Raw genomic sequence first — 15,416 nt, 5'->3', positions numbered from 1 at the left:
ACGACAACTTCATGTTTTTCAACTTCCAAAACAACGTAAATACCTTTATACCCAAAGTTCCTAATTCAAGCACAGGGTGCAACCAAGCATATATACAGTTTATGTACAGTCATGGAAAAAATGATTAGACCACCCCTGTTTTCTTCAATGTCTTTGTTCATTTTAATGCCTGGTACAACTAAAGGTACATTTGATTGGACAAATATATTGATAAGAACAAAACTCGCTCATAAGAAATTAATTTAAGAGTTGATATCTAGACATTTTCCATGGTTTTCTTGATAATGATTTTGGTTATTATCAAGAAAACCATGGAAAATATCTAGATATCAGCTCTTAAATTAAACTCTTATCAGCTATTTTTGTTGGTATCATTATATTTGTCCAAACAAATGTACCTTTAGTTGTACCAGGCATTAAAATGAACAAGAAATTGAAGAAAACAAGGGTGGTCTAATCATTTTTTTCCATGAATGTATATACAGTTTATGTATATTGTAATGTTTGTAACTTATTATTCCTAGAAGTAGCTATTTTTTTTATGACACGAGATTAGCCCACACATCATTGTATATAAGACATTTTAAGGCCAGATAATTTAGATAATTGTATTTTGGACTTTTAAGAATTTGTTAAGGACCAGTGGAAACGCTGCTATCATGCTGCCGGCTTGTTTCTGTTTATTTTGTGTCTCTGGGACACTGTGGAGCCGTGCAGGCACAGACAACATGACTCTCTGCTCTCTGCTGAGATCGCTCTGCAGCATCAAGCTGCTGTGTTGGCCTGCATGTTCAGAGCTGTCAGGTGGCAAATGGTAACTGTCAGCAGCTCACAATCCCTGCGTGTGTGTGTGTGTGTGTGTGTGTGTTCTTGTACTTCTTACATAGTGAGGACTACAACACGTTTTTAACTAACAGAGTGAGGACATTTTTGCAAAGTGAGGACATTTCGGCCTTCTTTAAAGGCTTTTTTGAGATTTCAGACTTTGTTTTAAAGATTAAGGTTACATGATAACGATAATTAACTGAAACTGTATTGTGTGGTTACAAAACTAACTAAAATTATAGTGGAAATGTCTTTCATTTTCGTCTTTGTCAAGTTTTTTCATACACAATGAAGATGGATAAGGCAAAGGAAATAAAGGCTAAATTTACTGTGACCTCTTTTAATCTCCCACCTAACAAATACCCCATTACAAAAAACTAAAACTAATAATAAAAACTAAACTAAAACTAAAGCATTTCAAAAAATAAATACTAAACTAAAACTAGCAAACTCACTCTAAAAACGAATTAAAACTAACTGAAATTGAAAACAAAAACCTAAACTAATGAAAAATTCAAAACTATTATAACCTTGCTAGGGAATTCACTATTCCAATGAGGGCCCTCACAAAGATAGAAGTACAAGAATGTGTGTGTGTGTGTGTGTGTGTGTGTGTGTGTGTGTGTGTGTGTGTGTGTGTGTGTGAGAAAGACAGTGTTGGCAGAATGATGGGATATCATTTGTAAGAGGGGAAAAGTTTGTGAGGGGGAGTCATGTGTGACGCCGAACAAAACCCTCGTTATTTATAGCCGTGACTCCGACAACAGGCAGACAAAGTGAAAGAGTAGATGGAATAAAAAACAACCTTGTGAGCCTGGAGGATCAGGACCATCGGAGCCAAACAATAAAAGTGATTAGAGAAATCTCAATGGCGCTCCTCAAACACATTCCACAGTTCTCGCCCCGGAGGAGGACAGAAACTGGCAGCGTTCCCACCGGTTTCTCATACAGGAGCTAGCTCACACACACTTCTTTAACTCTTCACACACACACACACACAAACACACACACACACACACACACACACACACACACACACACACACACACACACACACACACACACGCACACACACACACACAGTGCTGCAGCTACCTCTCTGTCAGGGAGAAGAGTTCCAGTCAGAGTCACCTGGAGAATCTGCAGCCCAGAGGGGAATAAGAACATGGGAAATATGTGCAAAACACAACTTAAAGCTCTTGTCCTTGTTTCCCGCCATTTTTCTCATTATCATGCAGATTTATGCAGCAGGATTCGCCACAGTGTAATCAGATATTCTACACTGTAAAGAAAGAGGAGTAGGATGTTTCTGGCATGTTCTGAACTTTATTTGCATTTATTAGATTTGCAATAAAAGACTAGAGCTCAAATGAATACATAAGAATATTTCCAATCATGTTATTATTGATTTAAGTCTGTAAAAAAGTGAAAAAAGATAAAAACATTTTCCATAGTAGGTGGTTTTGTCTACAGCGGTCCTGCAATGATGTCACTAGGTCGACTAGATGATATTCTACCGCAGATATAATCATAATATAACAGGATTATAATGAAAGTAAACCCCTTCAATTACATTTTAATTCTTAAGAATATTTAAACATGACTGTGAGAAAAATATTTTTAAAAACTAAAATAAATAAAAGAACAGAGCTGAAATTATGCTTTATTTCTCTTGACTGTGAAACATGTTTTGGTGCTGCACCCAGCTCTTATAAGAGTCTGTAAAACCTGCTGTTTGTCAAACATCATGTTGGCTACAGTGTTGATGACATTAATAGGTAAACAAACGTGCAGGAAACACAAAGGGAGATATCGAGGTCAGACATAATGATCGTGGTCATGTTCATATCACACGATAAATCCAGAATATCGTGACAGAACTATTCGTCACCATAATGAAGGCAGACGCTACACAACAAGTCCATAACCAACAGCAAATAATTTATTAAATAGTGCCAGTTTGCACCCACTGGGCACCTGTCTCACCTGAGCTCTAAACAGCTGGAAAGATCAAATATTAAGAAAAGAGAATTATATTTATGTGACATCTATACTGCCACTGCTGAGTAGTTTACATGACGCAAAACTGTTGCATGTTTCTGCATGCAACCTCGGTCAACTCCACCGGTTACAGTTAAATCTACAGTCATGGAAAAAATGATCAGACCACCCTTGTTTTCTCCTTGCTTTCTTGTTTATTTTAATGCCTGGTACAACTAAAGGTACATTTGTTTGGACAAATATAATGATAACAACAAAAAATAGCTCATAAGAGTTTAATTTAAGAGCTGATATCTAGACATTTTCCATGGTTTTTGAACAAAATTATTATCAAGAAAACCATGGGAGACTTGAGGGATCTGCGAAAATTAAATTTTGCCCCAATCTGTACTTCAGTCAAAAGAGACTTGGATCGATGGCAGAACTTACCCATTTCCCTATTTGGTCGAATCAGTCTTGTTAAGATGAATGTACTCCCTCGACTCTTATACCCTTTGCAAATGCTCCTGTTATATTTATCAAGGGAAATCATCCTAGACTTAGAGAAGGCATTTTCCAAATTTATTTGGCAAGGCAGAAAACCTAGACAGAGGCTTAAGATATTACAATTGTCTACAGACATGGGTGGGCTTTCTATGCCTAATATGTTGTTTTATAACTGGGCTTGTCATGCGCGCCACTTCTGGGTTTGGTTACATTCGTATGTTGAGAGAAAGCACTGTATTGATTCCTGGGCCTGCCACCCTTATTCCCCATGGAGCTTAATCACATGTGAGGCAAAGAAGATAAATCCAGAAGTAAAACGCAATCTTATTATTTACAACAGCGTCAGGATATGGCACGATATATCTAAATATCTTGGAAGAAAAAATGTTAAGTCCTCATTGTCCCCCATAACCCAAAATCCTGACTTTCCTGCAGGTGTCAGCTCACCCACGTTCCTCTCTTGGAGAGACAAGGGAATTCATGTAATTGGCGATTTATTGAGAGGTCATACTTTACTGTCCTTCCAGCAATTACAGGAAACATTTAATATTCCCAGGCACCAATTTTTTGGGTATTTACAGATTAGACATTTTGTGTCTTCACTGACCACCTCTTTCTCTACTAACACCCCTTACAGTGATGCTGAAAGATTTCTCCTGGAGCGCAAGGACAGAGGACATCTTATAGCATCATTTTACTCACTTCTGGGTTCTTCCGTTACATACCATTTACCAGACATCTCTTATAGATGGGAAAAAGACTTGAACAATGAATATATTGAAGATGATTGGCTGGCAACTATACGCCTGATAAGGTCCACATCTACTTGTAACCAGCTGAGAGAAACTCAGTACAAGATACTTCACAGGCTGCATATTACTCCTGTTATTTTAAACAAAATTGACCACTCCATATCTCCTCTGTCTACCAAGTGCAACTTAGAAAGGGGGACGTATTTCCATTACTTTTGGGAATGTAAACTAATCTCCAGATTTTGGTCATTTATTTCAAAGGTGGTCAGTGGGATATTTAAAATACAAATTAAGAAAGACCCTGGGGTTTTCCTCCTAGGCCTTCCCTCTAGGGACTTACATCTCACTGTGTCACATCATAAGCTCCTTGATAAACTCCTTGTCGTTGCTCGAAAGTGTATATTAAAAAATTGGATCAAAACCCTTCCACCTAGTGTCACCCTTTGGTACAGGGAGATCTTTGATATCCTCCCTCATGAAAGGTTACAAGCTGCTGTAAAGGGAAAGGACGAATTGTTTTTAATTGTTTGGACACCCTTTCTTGATTATATACCTGCAGATCTGAAAAATCTGCTGTTGATGGGTAGACGGTTTTCTGACTGGCGATTATGAGTGCCTATTGCGGACTGGAGACAAACTAGAACTGTATTTATTTATTTATTTTTTGCCTAACTTTGTATAGCATGCGCTGTCTGTCGGGATGGGGTGGGGGGTGGGGGGGAGGGCTTCTGTTTCTGTGTTTTGTATTGTTAATGTGTTTAAAAACAATAAAGTGTGTTTAAAAAAAAAAAAGAAAACCATGGAAAATGTCTAAATATCAGCTCTTAAATTAAACTCTTTTCAGCTATTTTTCTTGTTATCATTATATTTGTCCAAACAAATGAACATTTAGTTGTACCATGCATTAAAATGAACAGGGAATTGAAGAAAACAATGGTCTAATAATTTTTTTATAGCAACCTTATGTAAAACACCCTGACTGACTGCAGAGGTTATTGGAAATAAAAAACTATGTCACAAATAGCTGCAATGGAAGAATCTATCTGATCTTAGGTTTATCTCATGGAAAGAAGCCTGTCTGTTTATTTACAGTGGTGACAAAAGAGACAAAAAAGCATCATACGTTGAGTTTTCCTTGCATAGTTTCCCTTCTACAAGGAGTCTTGTGCAGAATAAACACAATGAGTGCTTCAATTATTTCATTTAGTTCAATCAGTAACTCGTTTCTCTTTCTCGTTCTTCAACAAATCCAAATGCTGCTTATTCAAACATCGTCATGAAACACTTTATAAAAACATCACCATACATGTGGTATCTCAGCGGCTGCGGTGCTTTGATTGCTGATATCCATAAATGTCTGTGATACAACTTCCACATCCCCAAAAAACCTCAAAACTAATAAACTCTATAACGGTTTATCTGCAGTGACATGCATGTGCCGACATGATGTTGTTTCTGTAGTTTCAGCAGGAAGAGACAAAAAACCCTGAGGCTCTTTGACTTTGTGACTCCTGGATTGGTCAGACACACTCTCTCTCTCTCTCTCTCTCTCTCTCTCTCTCTCTCTCTCTCTCTCTCTCTCTCTCTCTCACACACACACACACACACACACACACACACACACACACACACACACACTCAGCTGAGAGCGACCTGTGCTATGACTCTCCATCATTTTCCCTGGCAGGGTCACCTGAGGTTGCCCTCATTAGTGTTACCACCGGTCAAATTAGCGTTGATAACAGTTGGAGGTGGGGTGAGCTGGCTTTCTAGATTAATGAAAGTGACCTTTGACCTTTACAACGCCCCCTCACCCCCCTCCTCTACACATGAGCTGAGAAAGAAAACTGCCGACAGTGAGAGAGATGAAGGTGAAGGTAAAGAGCCTCAGACTCCACAGAGGGACGTGCAGGTGAACTTTCCCAGCACTCCTCCCGTCTGTCAGCAGACCAGTTCTCCCAGTCTAAGCCGACACACACAGCTAGGAAAACTTTCCACCACCAAGGCAACAAAAGGGCAACTGGTGAAGACAGAGAGCTCATTAACTTCCACAGTCTGATCTAATTATGTGCACAAAAAAGCTCAGACTTATCATCTTAAAATGACTCTTGAGTGCCTGCAGTCAGATGATCATTTTCCACATCATACACAGAACAACACGCTACATGTTGTCCTTTCTGTACTGCAAAACGTATCAAGTTCTGTTTGTTTTCCTGTCTGTTAGTCAGAAGTATGGGGCCCATAATGGTCGCAGAACTTTTTGTTAATGTGTGTGGCGAATGAGTGTTACTAGTGATGCACTTTTTGCAGTTATATTCATGTGCACTGTGGTCACTGACTGCTGATCATTCATGCTATCAATCAGGCGTCAGGATCCTCCTAAAAAACTTAAAACACAGACCTATCTGGCATAACTTCAAACTCTAATCTGTCTGGTTAAGCCTTAATAGGGCACTCATTGAAATACTTGCAAATTCCAAATCTCAAACCTAGAGAATATTGGAGGATATTACATACTGTCAGAATGTGTAAAAAAAACATACGGACCCGGGGGAGGGGGGTAATATTTTTGAGAAAAAAGTTTATGAGATTAAAGTGGCAAATCTACGAGAAAAAAATGCACAGATTTATGAGATTTAAAGTGGTGAATCTGCAAGAAAAAAGTTTTTTTCCCACTTTTTTCTCTGCGACTTTTTTGCACAGATTTGCCACTTTAAATCTCTTAAATCTGCAACTTTTTTTCTTGTAGATTTGCCACTTTAATCTAGTAAATTTGCAACTTATTTCTCGAAAAAAAAAGCTGATTAGCTGGAAGAAATCCATGTGGTTCTACGACCTCACAGAGAGACATGGGGACCCCATTTTGGATATCCACTGATGTTACCAAATACGGTTCTTCGCCCGACAAAGGGTTAAACCTGATTTCCCTGCAAGAACAAACAAAATTACAAATTTACTTTCATGTCAGCCTTCAACTTTTCTTGTTCCATCCTAAATACTAAACTATGGTCATTCTACTTATACTCAGCCTATGTGAACATGGTTTCGTATATGTATAGTTTGTTACATGTTTTTGTAAATATATGTCTCTTCTTATATGTGCTGCCTTACTTCTGAAATGCATTAGCATATTTTATTATAGCCGCTCATTCCTGTTTTATTGTATATGTCAAATATTCAGTTTATAATGCTTTGGATGTATCTCACTCTGCATACTTTGTCTGATATGGTAATGTTGCTCATTGCTGTTTTGAGGCATGCTTTGTGATAATGGGGCGATAAATACCTCTGACTTTACTTGACAAGTGTATAAAACAAAGCCCAAAATGTGCACACGTTACAACCTTTGTATTGACTCTGTTGCACCCGTAGTTTCTCCTGGTTTTAACCAACTTGTAGACTTGTATTTTGCATTCCATGATCCATTTACTCCATTTGTTTTGTTCTCATCTCTAACTGGACAAATGTGGACAGCAGAGACGCTGCCAGTGCAGCTGCAGAGATGACTGAATGCAGAAAACGTTTCAGCAATCTAAAACATCTAAAACAACAAGTGACACCAGTGAAACAGTGACTTGGGATTTTTTCCTGACAACAGAAAATGAAAAGCTGATCTTCAGTGTGTTGACCCTCCTCTACATTCCTGTGTGTGATGTGACAGAGATGTCTGGTTACTCAGCTCAGCCTGATTGAAGGTCAGGGGGTCTGACAACCAGACAAACACTGCTGAAAGATGGACACTGAGGAGAAAAGGTGCTGCTGCATTCAGAGCGTGGAGAGACCAAGAGGCTGCAGGAACATTACCAGAAGACAAACACGCTGAAAAAACAATCCAATCAGACCTGAGCGAGCATTAGACCTGCTCACATCTGACACTGATTGGTTTATTATCGAAATTAGCTGGATTTTCCTATCTGGAACCTGAGAGCTCAGTCTTTTTCTGCACAAATTACCTTAATCACAACATTTAACTCTGTCACATGTAAGGAGAAGAAGAAGTAAAGGCAGGAAAAGTGGGGAGGCTGTGGGAAATGGCCTCAGGCCCCGAGAGACGGGGACTACAGGGCCCCGTGAGTAACTACAGCGTGCTGCACATAAAACAGTCTTCCAGCTATTACCGTTGTTTCTTTACACAACATGACACAAAGGCTGATAGTATGACTGCTGAATTAAATTCTAGGAGCACATTTAAAGAAGCCGATTTGGTGCTAAATTTAACACTTGAGAATTTATTAAAAACAGTCAAAAATTGTGGTTGTAAAGTTTCATGAGGCTGTGATTATCCTAGAGGTCACAGCAGCTCATTTTATACACTGAGCTCAAGTTTCACTGACTAACATCATCACACATGAAGAACATTGGGCTCATTGAATCCTCAAGAGTCTCAGCTTTCCAGTCAGACCCGATTTATGCAGCTCACACACTGTTTAGGGACCCCAGGATGTAGAAATGTTCAAATACAATAGTCGAAAATAACAAATTTGTAGTGCATGCATCTCCATGGTTTCTGCCCCTTCGTTTCAGCATAAAATGGGCATATCTGTAAAAAGGAGGCCATTATAGACCCCTATAAATCTAATTTTCATTCAGATATCTTAAGATCAGACATCAAGGAACCCCTTTGAAAACGGACATGCCAGTTTTCTCTTTTGCTAAATTTCAGCCTAACTTTAGAGCATTTTTAGCCCCAGTTTTGACAAGATATCAGACATGTTTTGTACCAATGAATTCCTTCAATGTTAAGAGGTTAATACTGAAGCATCAGTGTTTGAGCTGCTGCAGGTAGAGCCATATACGGTTTCGTATACAGGGACAGATAATGAATCTGAGGGATGATTAATGTGAGTGGAAAGAAGAAAATCCAAAAATAATGAGCAGGTCAACATTCCAGCTGTGAGTTGTGATTGAGAAGCTTCGACTGGAGGAGCTGCAGTTGATCAATCAATCCCGGGTGGATATAGTGAGAGGTGTGTAGAGTGAGAGTGTGAGGGGAGGACCGGTGCTGATGAGGGCGGGTCGCACTTACACTCTGCGGGTCGGACAGGCAGACGGGAGCAAGCAGCAGCAGGACAAAGGTCAGGGCCTGGCACAGAGTCAGCTTCCTGCAGACAGAGAGAGAAACAAACACCGTCAGTCTGTCGGGAACGGCACCTTCACAGTTTTTTTTTTAAATATCACACAGGAGAACACACAAACACAGAAGCGAGGGCGCAGAAGTTGTTACAGCGGCAAGAAGAAGAAGAAGAAAAAGAAGAGGAAACAGAAAGAAAAGACACGACTGACACTTCAAACAACAGAGGTCTTTAGGTCATTGATAATATCCACAAATAAGCTGCCACTCTGCTGAGAACCCCTGCAGCCAGGAGCCAAGGTCAGGAATGCCCCCCCATCCAGCAAGTATCATTAATTCCCCCTGCCCCCGCCCCAACAGGGCCTTATTAACTCCCACACAGCCTGAGAGGAACTGACTGACTGACCCCTCCCCCCTCACTCCCCCCGTCAGACTGTTGACCTGCGTTATATAAAGAGATGGGAGGAAAGCTGCTGCATCTGTAGCACCTGCTGCACTTACATGAAGACTTTTAATTTCACTAATAATCTGAACAACAGCTCAATTAGAATAAACTGTAATAACATGTTTGTTATGTGGAGATTTAATAGGTATCACTGATTAAACCACAAACTAGTTCTCATGTCGTGATCAGATGGTACTAAATATTGTGATGGTGAAGAGCACACATGCTCGACACATCTGATCTAATATACTAGAAAAAAATAACAAAAACAAGCCTCAAAAAACAACATTTTATGCTAGCTACTAAATAAGCCAATAGCTTCAGCAACACACATATTTTTTCATATACAATAATACAATATCAACTATGTTATGTAGATTGGCAGTTAAAGCTATGGTAGGAAGTTTCTGTTCATTGGGTAAAAAATTCCATGATAATGCGTCAGCGCCAGCTTCGGGCTATTCAACACCAGCTCGCTCACCAACAAAGGTCCGCTACTGTACCATCTCATCACCGATCGTAAGTTTACTGTCTGTCAACCTTGTGCGGCTGGCCAGGGCAGTGGTCTCGCGATAATTTACGACGAGAAGTGGAAGGTCTGATCTGTCACTGTACCTCCCCATGTCTCCTTTGAATCAATCTCACTACAAATTAACGGGCCAACGCCCACTATTTGAACCACAGTCTACCGTCCACACAAAGCTAACATAAACTTTTTAAATAATTTCAATTTAACGTTTTTAACTGTGTTATGCTCCCTATCCCCTAATGTTATCCTGCTTGGTGATTTTAATATTCACTTGGACGATACCACCAGCCCACTGACAAGGGATTTCACATCCTACCTCGACAGTTTTGGAATAGAACAATTCATTAACTTTCCTACTCACACCAAAGGCCACATCCTGGATCTCATCTGCTGCTCTGGTATCAATCCTCTTCACTGTGTTCCATCCGATTTGTCCATTTCTGATCATAAACTGGTGTCTTTCGGTGCCCACTTAACATCCAGAACCAACCCACCTCGTTCCATCTGCTTCCGTAACATCAACAACATTGATTTACCCACTCTCACGAATAAACTGGACAACCTCCCCAGTACAGACAACTTTTCCACTCCCGAAGAACTGGTTTCCCTCTACAATGAATTACTAGAATAACTCAAAAATCTAAATCATCCACCTGTCTGCTTGATCCACTACCTACCAACCTCGTTAAAGCCTGTCCACCCTCTCTGTCCTCCTTAATAACAATTATATAATAATAATAATAATAATAATAATAATAATAATAATAATAATAATGATAATATTATAAAAACTGCTAATTTTCATTTAAGCAGTCTGAGAGAAAACTAGGCTTCTATACCTCCCCCTGGATCTGTTTTCAGGCTTCAAAATATCTAGCTGGTGACAGGAGACTTTGTCCAATCACAGGTCATTTGAGAGAGAGGGTGTTCCTATTGGTTGCTCTACTAATGCAGATGTGTCTGCACATCCCTTCAGATGGTGAAAGTCTGATTCAATGGCAGGAAAGTCTGCAGAAAACTTGCACTTGCAGCAACTGTCTACACTGCAAAGCAACCTGACAATGAGTCGAAAAATAAATGTGTCAATTTGGGCCAAAACGTTTCAGTATTGGAGAGAAAATGTTTCTAATAGTTTAGACTTTTGTTAACTGCAGCCAAGTTTCTCAAGTTCACGTTTATGAAGCAAGCTAGAGTCTCGAATCACAATCTATCATCAGAGAATTAGCCACTTTATAACAACACCACGATCACAGAAATATCAGGATTATTAAGAGGAGCTGAGGGCAGAGAGAGATGCTGGAGGAGGGCTGGGATTTACAATTCTGCTGTTTACCACAGCTTTAAATTTATTAGATGGTTTGTCTGATTAAAACTGTATTTTTTTTACCTAATGCTATAGCATATATACTGGAGCTGATTGCTGTTTGCATTGATGCAAAAAGCTAGATACACATTCAATAACTAGCTTTGACTTTTTCTAGGTTTTAATGGTGCAACCAGAAGGATTTTACACACAAACTTAGTCATGAATTTAAATATAGTTGGTGCAACCCAATCTAGGGTACGAAATTCCAAAAACAGATCCCTTCTGTTTGAACTGACTGGTTTAAACGTTTTATAATGTGTTGAAATGATGATAATTGTAACATACTTTACTCTCTCCGATTACCTTCTAACTGTGCACAATCTGTGTCTTTCTGCACGCTCGATTAAAAGTCAAAGACGTTCCTCTGGAGCAACTCATCACTTTCTCTTCTATTGTTTGTCTTTATGGACTCTCCAGAGCTGTGAGGTGATGAGGTTTTACCTTTTGGGGGATGATATGCAGATTGCAGATTGCAGATTTACGAGATTAAAAGTGGCAATTTTGCGAGAAAAAAGTTGCAGATTTATAGGAAAAAAAGTGGCAAATCTACAAGAAAAAAAGTAGCAGATTTATGAGAAAAAAAAGTCAGAAAATTGTGTTTTGTCTTTGTCATGGAACCTGAACACACCACAGACGCCGCCCGGAAAGCAGGGGATGGCACACGAAGGACACGTTAGTGAAGAAGTGCAACAGTATGAGACTTTACTTTACTCTACTTTTTTTCTCACATATTTGCCATTTTAAATCTCGTAACTCGTAAATCGTCTTATTGCACAACAGAATATGCCTCATATGTGATCTGCTGCTTCACCACAACACTGGCTTCACTTTGAGACAAAAAAGCAGCATATTTTTACACATTGAGTCAAAAGCAATTACACATACGGACACAGTGAGACTTCCGAGGTGCTATCAGGTAAAACCTGTGTGCTGTGTTTGCTCTCCCAGCTGCCTCCTCTCCTTCTGTACCTCCGGGCAAACAGTGAGGTAACTGTGACTCTCCGTCTTTTCCTCCCTCTGATTCATCAAAGGACAAGTGCCTTTTCTGAGAAGTGCTGCAGATTCTTGGAAAGCCCCTCTCTTTGATTGCTTCCTGGCACTGCTCTCCTGACAGTGTGTCATACGTTTATGATCTGCTTTGTGCTGAAGCATGTCATTTTCATCAACACTTAAAGAGGAAAAATAAATCAGACGGGTTGCATTTTGAAAGTTACAGCAACTTATCTGTCTCTTTTCTCCCTGACCTTCTCTCCCACATCTCACTCCATCCTCCCTAACTCCCAGTCAGCCTGTCGTTTATCTCTCTCCGTCTGTTCTGTCTTTTTTATCTCAGCTCCAGAGCTCTTTGGAGTCGGCGTTTGGCTCGGTCCCAGGTCAGTAGTTGCCCTGTCCAATTTAACGATACACATCTCCCTCACACTTGGCTGAGCTGCCCTTCCCTTCAGCGACCCGGCTCCCGTCTTCGCCTTACATGGGGGAATTCATATCAGAGGAAGGTCACCTCGACCGAAAAGGTAATGGGCTCATAACTCCTGAAGGATGTAGGAGGCCGTCTCATTTTCACACAGACTTTATTTAACCTCTAGCATCTTAGCTGCACGGCTGAAGCACCACAGTATTTGTAGTTTTACCTCCTGATTATTTTCAGATGAGTGTATTTTTACTACAATTAGCAAAAATTTGTAACCTGTAATCCATCACTGACGACATGTATTTGTTGTTTATTTATTGTTGTTTCATATCATGAAGAAAGAACAGTACAAGAAACAGATAAAAATGTGCCGGAAAGATCAAAAAGCCCAAAGGGCTTATAAGTGAACCTCCCTCTTAAACCTATAAATACCTATACTTTACTTAAATTACATAGCTAGATGAAAATAAAAAATACAGACAAAAATACAAACAAAACAACGATACAAAGGTGATTAGAACATCTGTAGGAATTTTTTGAGCTTGATCTTAAAAGTATTTAAAGAGGAAAATGATTCTGTTAGAGGTTTTATGTCATTCCACAGCACCTTGATAGACAAATGAGAATTTAGCAACAGAGGTCCTACAGAAAGGAATATGTAAGTCATTCTTTCTTCTTGTAAGATGTGCATGATAATGAGAATTAAACTCAATGAAAAAAAATAGGTAGAGATGCAGGAAGGCAAATTACTTTATACACAAGAACCCCTGTTTGATACTTACTGACCTCATTCATTGTAAGTTGCTGCACTTGTTTAAATAATGGTTTAGTTCGGGCTAAATAATAAGAGTTGGTGGCAGTTTTTACAATGGATTTCTGAAATTTATGGATTGCTTGCAAATAAGAATGGTAAGTGCTCGCCCAAATTATATTACAGTAAGAGATGTAAGGATAAATTGAACTGTAATACAGTGTTAGAAGTGTGCTGTTTTTCAAATGGTGTTTAACCCTTTTTATAATGCCCAACGATTTTGAAACCTTCTTACAAACAAATTCACAACAGAGTTTTTCATCAATGTAGACACCTCATAAATTTTGGCTCTCTCTGCATTGTAAATCTTGGTCTTATTTCTAAAAAATAATAAAGTTAGATCTCTTGACATTGATTGATAACTTATTTAACATAAATGTTTACATGCACACAATATTGCAGTTTCAGCCCTTACTGCAAAAAAAGACAATATTCTTACTAAGCTGTTTACATGATAAATGAAAATTAATATTACAGTTAAATTCCTATTGACAAGAAGCTGTGCAAATAGGATTTTGTCAAAATTTTCCACTGGTAGCAGACTTGTTTGACCGTGCAAACACAGCTCCCCTCTTTCATTCCTTCAACCACCTTGGTGTTGTGATATCTGCACATATCCAAAACCTGCTGATATCCTTTCAAAGAAGGTGTGGGCTTTTATTCTTTTGTGCATGCATCTCTACTCCAGCCTTGCAAACTGTTTGCTGGTTGGTTTGTGTACAACATACTGAGCTGACTGTAAACAGCCAAAAGTGCTGCAAAAACCCAAACTGACATGCATATTCTGAATGCTCCTAAAATCTGAACAATATCAGCATATTCCACATGTATTCATTGGAAAATGCTCCATTCTGAATGAGGCCTAATTTGAAATATCCAAACAGAATATGCTATTTACATGACCCGTATGAAACTGGGAATACTGCCATACCCAGAATAACTGTGGACTTTTAATGTGCATGTGCAAATACACAAAACACGAGCAAATTGAGAAAACATCTTCATCAATTAGACAACACAAGCGCAGCATTTAAAAAATGCGCTGCAAAGACCACAACACAACAGAAGAGTTTCCAGAGGACACTTAAAAGTGATGCACGTCTGGACACGTATGTGATATTATCACATTATTTCAAGATAATGATTATTTCATGTTATAACGTGATATTATCACATTATTTCATGATGATATTTTCATGTGATATATAGCGTTAGCCCGCTAGCCCGTATCAATCACATTGCAGTTAAACAAATCAAATAAATGAATGATACACGTCTTGGTTGGTCTCTCTCAACGGCACCGAGTTGCTCTTGGTCTTGCTAGCTCGCTCACGCTAGCATGCTATCGATCACTGGCTAACGTTAGCATGCGATGATCTTTATAACGTTATAACGTGAAATTATTATTATCTCTAAATAATTTGATAATATCACATGCGTGTCCAGACATGTGCATCACTTTTACGTGTCCTCTGGAAACACTTCCGTTGTGTTGTGGTTTTTGCAGCGCGTTTTTGCAGCGCGTTTTTGCAGCGTGTTTTCTAAACGCTGCGCTTGTGTTGTCAAATTGATGAAGATGTTTTCTTAATTTGCTTGTGTTTTGTGAATTTGCATGTGTTTTCTTAAGTTGCAGTGCTATGCACTCTCAGGGCCACCGTAACTTTCTGCTTCTCATTGTTTTATAACATTGCAAACTAAATATGTTGGGGAAGTGTTGAT

The 15,416-nt window shown here is 39.1% G+C and overlaps 1 protein-coding gene across 1 annotated transcript in view; it reads right to left on the bottom strand.

Moving 5' to 3' along the window:
- adamtsl5 (ADAMTS like 5) overlaps positions 1-15,416 on the bottom strand; it is a 49,222-nt gene that overhangs the window by 25,644 nt on the left and 8,162 nt on the right. The window contains exon 2 of the mRNA XM_059323997.1: positions 9,091-9,166. Within this exon, the coding sequence (XP_059179980.1) occupies positions 9,091-9,166 (76 nt within the window). The remainder of the gene's footprint in view (positions 1-9,090; positions 9,167-15,416) is intronic.

This window comes from Centropristis striata, chromosome 2 (genome assembly GCF_030273125.1).
Source record: "Centropristis striata isolate RG_2023a ecotype Rhode Island chromosome 2, C.striata_1.0, whole genome shotgun sequence".
Taxonomy (NCBI): domain Eukaryota; kingdom Metazoa; phylum Chordata; class Actinopteri; order Perciformes; family Serranidae; genus Centropristis; species Centropristis striata.
This window is presented reverse-complemented; position numbering and strand designations above follow the sequence as displayed.